The following is a 5687-nucleotide window of genomic DNA, read 5'->3' as shown; positions in this document are numbered from 1 at the left end:
AAGTTCGTAGCGCGGCGCCAGCCGGCGGGACGCGCGCGCGCGAGCGAAGCTGGGACTCTCCCGCGTGGATCTGCTGGGTCGGGCGTGGCCGCGCCGAACCGGGCCGCGCGAATTCGGTGCAAATTCGAGAAGGAAGAAACACAAACGAGCGCGCGCGGGGTTCCATGGAAGCCTGCTCGCTCAGCTGCTGGCAGTTGGTGTTCTCAATCACGTCCGCGTGGAGGCTTCATAGGCTCTACGCGAGAATAACATATACACACAGACACACACACACTCGCTCGCGCGCTGTCTCTCTCTCTCTGTCTCACACACACAGTCCGGTTCGGTTCGCATGAGGAAGAATTATCAAGATAATTCACTTTAAACAGCGAATAAAGCGAATTCTGCTCCGTTAGCGAACAAGTTATAAAACTGCTGCTAATCCGGTTCAGCTAACGGCTTCTGCTGACGGACTTTCCGCTGCGTGTCTGTGTGTTTTGTTCTGAATTTGACAGCTCGGTTCCGAGACCACAGGAAACTCCTCGGAAAGTTCCTTCAGCATGGCGGAGACCGCAGCAGCCCCCGCGGCCAAAGCCAAGAAGAGCAAAAGCCCCAAGAAGACGACCTCGCACCCCAAGTACTCGGACATGATCAAGGCGGCCATCGTCGCCGACAAGAGCCGCGGAGGGGCGTCCCGTCAGTCCATCCAGAAGTACGTGAAAAGTCACTACAAGGTGGGCGACAACGCGGACTCGCAGATCAAGCTGGCCCTGAAAAGGCTGGTAGCCAGCGGGCTCCTGCGCCACACCAAGGGCATCGGAGCGTCCGGCTCGTTCAAACTCGCCAAAGCGGATGAAGTGAAGAAGCAGCCAGCCAAGCCCAAAGCGGCCACCAAAGCAAAGAAGTCTCCAGCCAAGGCAGCCCCCAAGCCCAGAAAGGCCCCCAAGCCCAAGAAGGTGGCCAAGTCTCCAGCCAAAGCCAAGAAGAGTAAAGCGCCGGAGAAGAAGGTGAAGAAGGCGGCCGAGAAGAAGAAGAGCCCCGTCAAGGCTAAGAAAGTGGCCAAGAAGCCCAAGGTGGCCAAAGCGGCCAAAGCGAGCAAAGTGAAGAAAGTGAAGACGGCCAAGCCCAAACCGAAAACAGCCAAGAAAGCAGCTAAGAAGAAGTGAAGGGGGTGACGGGAGGTCACTTCAATGTTCATCCAGAACTCTGAGACGGACTAATCCACACAATGGAAAAAAACGCCCTCAAGCTTACTGTAAATAGACTTTTCTGAGGAAGTTGTTTGCTATATTATAATTATTATGATAATTATTATTATTATTTTTTTATGTGCTGACCTGACTTCAATATACCTTTTTACGGTTTCTTCCACCACTACTTTGCACTATATTATTGACATGATACGAGATCCTATTGTCTAAATAAATGAGGGTCATCAAAATTACTGCAATTATAGCCGTATGGCTGTTATTAAAAAAACTATTGTTATTTATTTTTTATTTTTGGTTCAGTAGTTTGGACGACCCTTAGTAAATTATTTCTCTGTACGCTAACGTTTAGCAGTCTATTGTTTTGCTGGGACTGTCGAGTTAAACTGAAGGTTTGTGATTTTTGCCTTGGTGAGGTGCTGCCCCCTTCTGACCATAACGGGAAGAGAATAAAAAACTGACTGTTGGAACCTTGATAATCCAAATTTTTCAGATTATAGTTTTTATTCCCATAAAGCTAAGTCATATGTTTGTGATTCATCGTACTGTCATGTTGGTGTAAACAATTAATCCTGTATCTGTGATGACTGGTCCGGACTCCTTTGTATACTGTACAACAATAAACGTTTTCTCATCCTTGTAAACTTGTGTGGTGTGTGTTTGTGTTGTGTGGTTAAGTAGAAGTGTTTTTAGTAAAGTGTGTGTATGTGTTTGCGTATGGGTTTTAGTTAGTGGTGAGGAGGGGCTAGCGCAGAAAGGATAATGAAATATACAGCAGCGGTCAGTTGTTGTCCTTCATTTGAACCTTTAGCATAATGAGCTACACGCTAAGAATGTTGCAGACAGCAGCGAAGTTGTGTTGCTCCGGCAACCGCGTAGTCAGGCTCGCACTGACAGCCCGCACTCATCACCGGGCAAACCCCGCCCTCCTCATCTCGAATTGGTTTGTACGAGACCTCTCCTGCGCTCTGATTGGTGGACTGTTGGTAGGCTTGACCTGCTGACCAATCTGAAACCTTTTGGAATTTTTTTTAAATTACAGTTTTGTTGATTTCAAAGTGTAAATACATCACTTTCTCTAAATAGAACCAGCTTCAACATATAAAAGTAAGAGTTTACTTGCTTAATTTAAAAAGAGAAAGATTAAATATGGCAGGTGCGAAAGTAACTGCACACAATGTTACATAATTTTTTAAAAAGAGGAATTCTACAAAATGTGTATCTGTAGATTTAGCTATTTAATGTTGCTTAGAAAAGGGTCGCACAAACTGTTGGATTTTTTTGGATAGGACTGTAAGGTCAATTGTTTATAATTGCAATATCAGTTTTCATAATTAACAGATAATGATAACATGATAAACAGTCATTTCAAATTGTATTACCTGCTTGTAGCAAGAGAAGGAGCTGCTGGTCATACTGCAGAATTTGATCATGTGACATAACTAGACTGGAGGTAGAGTGAGGTAGAGGTCCACACTGAACACACTCACCAAACTACTTCCTAGTCTGGTTAAAAAAAAATGAAAGAAATTCCAAAATACCTCAGAGGAGCTTAAAACTAATTTCTTATTTATTGTGTTTCACACCAATGTCAGCTTATCCAACAGTCTTTTTGAACATTATTTTTTTTCTTCCATATCATGCACCCCAAATATTGTAGATAGTCAGGCAGGCCGCTGTCGTGCAAAAACCTTGTTCATAATTAAGATTTAAATTAATGAATAAACAAATATATGCTCCATAACGGCATGGAATAAACTACTAAAAGTACAATATGCATATTTATTTACTTTTCTATAGAAATGTTAGTGAACAGCCCTTCTAATGAATGCATTTAGTAAGGCTGTACCCACTGCCCATTACTCAAACACACAGCATATCTAGTCCCTGTAGAGAAGTGCGCCGATACAATAGCACTGTCTGGAGAAGATAAACATTAATCGATCGGCACCAAACCTAATGCCAACAAAAGCAACATAAAATCTTTTTAATACTTTTGGAAGAAACAATTAAATGAGTAGGTGTCCCGTTATTATATAGTACTACATGCACTAGTATATAACAGACCTAAACTAAACTGTATACCTATACAAATTGAATTATATTTGTCAAAAATTAAAATAAAGTATGGGAAGAACTCATCTTATAATGAAAGCTTAATGGTCATTACATCAGAGATCAAAATAAATCTGGCATCACTTACTGCAGTAAAGAAAGCTAAACAGTTCAGTAAATAAAACCTAATCGTTAAAAATAAACCAAACACTTGATAGACACCTAGTCAAAACACTTTACCTATTTTGCTGCTATAGCTTTAACGGCCTGTGCAAAACTTTTCACATGCTGAGCTTGTGTTTAATTGAACTGGATTTTAGAGACTTAGTGAAAATCTATTGCATGGAGCTGAATCTTGCTTTGCTGACTAATTAAATAGGTTAAAGTGGTATATAAGTGTTTTGAGCTAGATTATAACTCGACAGTTTTACATGAATGTCTTCTAGTTTGCTTGAGTGAACCACAACTTTCATGGTTTTAAGAAGAGTAATTATTTCAAAGTAGAAAGGGAAGGAAAACTCAGAGCCTGTGACTTTCACAAAAATCCCCTTTCTGAATTAAACTCCAAAAAAACATCAATGAGCTGTGGGGCATCTGGAAGAGAGGGTATGGTTTCCCTACATCAGAGATCCAGACGTCCAGTGGAGACAATCTGTGAAGTGACACTGCAGGTGCGATCATTCAGCCATAATCAGGCTTTCCAGTGCATAGACATAGACAGAAAAGAGAAACTATTCACAGCCCTTCACTTGTTCCACATTTTGTTACAGGCTTATCTCAGAATGGACTTTTAATAGTATTCTACACAACAATAACCCTGATTACCATACAGACATGTATGAAGTACTAGAGACCCAAACTTGAGTACAAGTACAGGTGCTCAATCAAAAAATGACAAGTAAAAGCTGAAGTGTTCTTTAAGATTCACACTTAGGTGGAAGTAGTGCTGGCCTAAAAAATAATCATATAATTTTTTTTTTTTATCAGAATAGATTTTTTCCCCCTACTAAAAATCAAAATACAGATGACAAAAAAAACTAGGTTTACCTGTAAAAAAAAAAAAAAAAAGAAATGTGTGCGTTAGTCTGTGTCTGGGGGAGGCGCCGATAACCAAGGTAAGTAGGATAAACACTTCAGAAATGAATAGCGTTTTCAGATCATTTAGTTTAAAAATGATAAAATGTCTATCAATTACTCAATTTTCAAAATTGCATTACAACTGTAATTCAAATTAACAAAAATAATTGTGAAAATCTCCCAGCACTAGCTGGAATTAGTAAAGTATTCAACATTTTTGGTTATTAAATATTGCAAGAAGTATATTCTAAAATGTACTAATCACTTACAGAATGTAAAAGTACAAGACCTGCGTTATGTAGTTTTTACAGAAAGCAGTCAAAAGTTCAGAGTGAACAAAAGGCCGAATCATGAGGCAGCTTGATTGCTTGAATCATGATGACGAAATTAGATATTTTGCCAAATTTCTCACCACTGTGCGAACACACCCCTTTCAGTTAATCATTCAATTTCACAGAATCTGCAGTATGCCTGGGTGGCCTGTTGGGTTTGTTAGTTTTCTATACCCATATTATACCCTCCAAAAATTTGTGGTGTAGAGGTTGAAACTTTAACAAAAACAGTGATTTATCTCACTGCTGTTGAGGCACTGCTATTATTTTGAGAACTTCTGTATGTCTGTCCCACGTTTGAAGCAAATGGCAAAACAACTGAGTGTACAACTTAGTGTTTTGTTTATAAGGGATTTATTATTTGCTATTTATCTTTAAGTCCTGAATATTTAACATCGTAACATTGATGTTTTTATTAGTTCTTTTATATATAAGTTTATATACCAGTCAAGAACATTTATTTCTGGTTATATATTTATTTCTCTCTCTCCCTCCCTCCCTCCCTCTTGTCGCCATGTTCTCTTGGTTCTTATTGTTGTAATCAATCTTCCAATGAAAATTGATTTGTATCATCATCTACACAACTGCCCACCGCAATCCCTGAATTTTCACCCGCGACTGGATTTTCAAACAAGCCAAATTTGGCTGGAAACCCGCGAACCTGGCAACTCAGGATCTGAGAATGGTTGTGTCAAGCTTGTAGCATCATACTTAAAAAGAACTGAGGCTGTTATTGCTGCCAAATGTGCTTTAACAAAGTATTTAACTAAGGCTGTAAATCCTTATGAATGCATAGGTAGATGTTAAACTTTGAGATTTATTTTGAATAAACTCACCTTTTTTTTTTTTACTTCGTCTTCAAAAGGTTTTGTGTTTAGTGGAGCAAAAAAAAATAATGTAATCCATTTTGAAGACTAAACAAAAAAAGTGAAGCACTGGAACTACTTTCCAGATGCACTGTACATCAAACATTTACCATTATATAGCATCTCACATTCACTACATTCCGACAAGGAAACAAGACAGTAAGTAAATA

The 5687-nt window shown here is 39.7% G+C and overlaps 1 protein-coding gene across 1 annotated transcript; it reads left to right on the top strand.

Moving 5' to 3' along the window:
- The first annotated feature begins 239 nt into the window (after window positions 1–239).
- Window positions 240–1831, top strand: LOC103026561 (histone H1.0-B). Its single transcript, XM_007256812.4, has one exon. It carries the CDS (start codon window positions 540–542, stop codon window positions 1143–1145), a length of 606 nt encoding a protein of 201 aa, XP_007256874.1. The 5' UTR covers window positions 240–539; the 3' UTR covers window positions 1146–1831.
- Window positions 1832–5687: the final 3856 nt, after the last annotated feature.

Source organism: Astyanax mexicanus, chromosome 6 (genome assembly GCF_023375975.1).
Source record: "Astyanax mexicanus isolate ESR-SI-001 chromosome 6, AstMex3_surface, whole genome shotgun sequence".
Classification (NCBI taxonomy): Eukaryota; Metazoa; Chordata; class Actinopteri; order Characiformes; family Acestrorhamphidae; genus Astyanax; species Astyanax mexicanus.
Note: the sequence above shows the minus strand (reverse complement) of the source record. Positions and strands in the feature narration are given on the sequence as shown.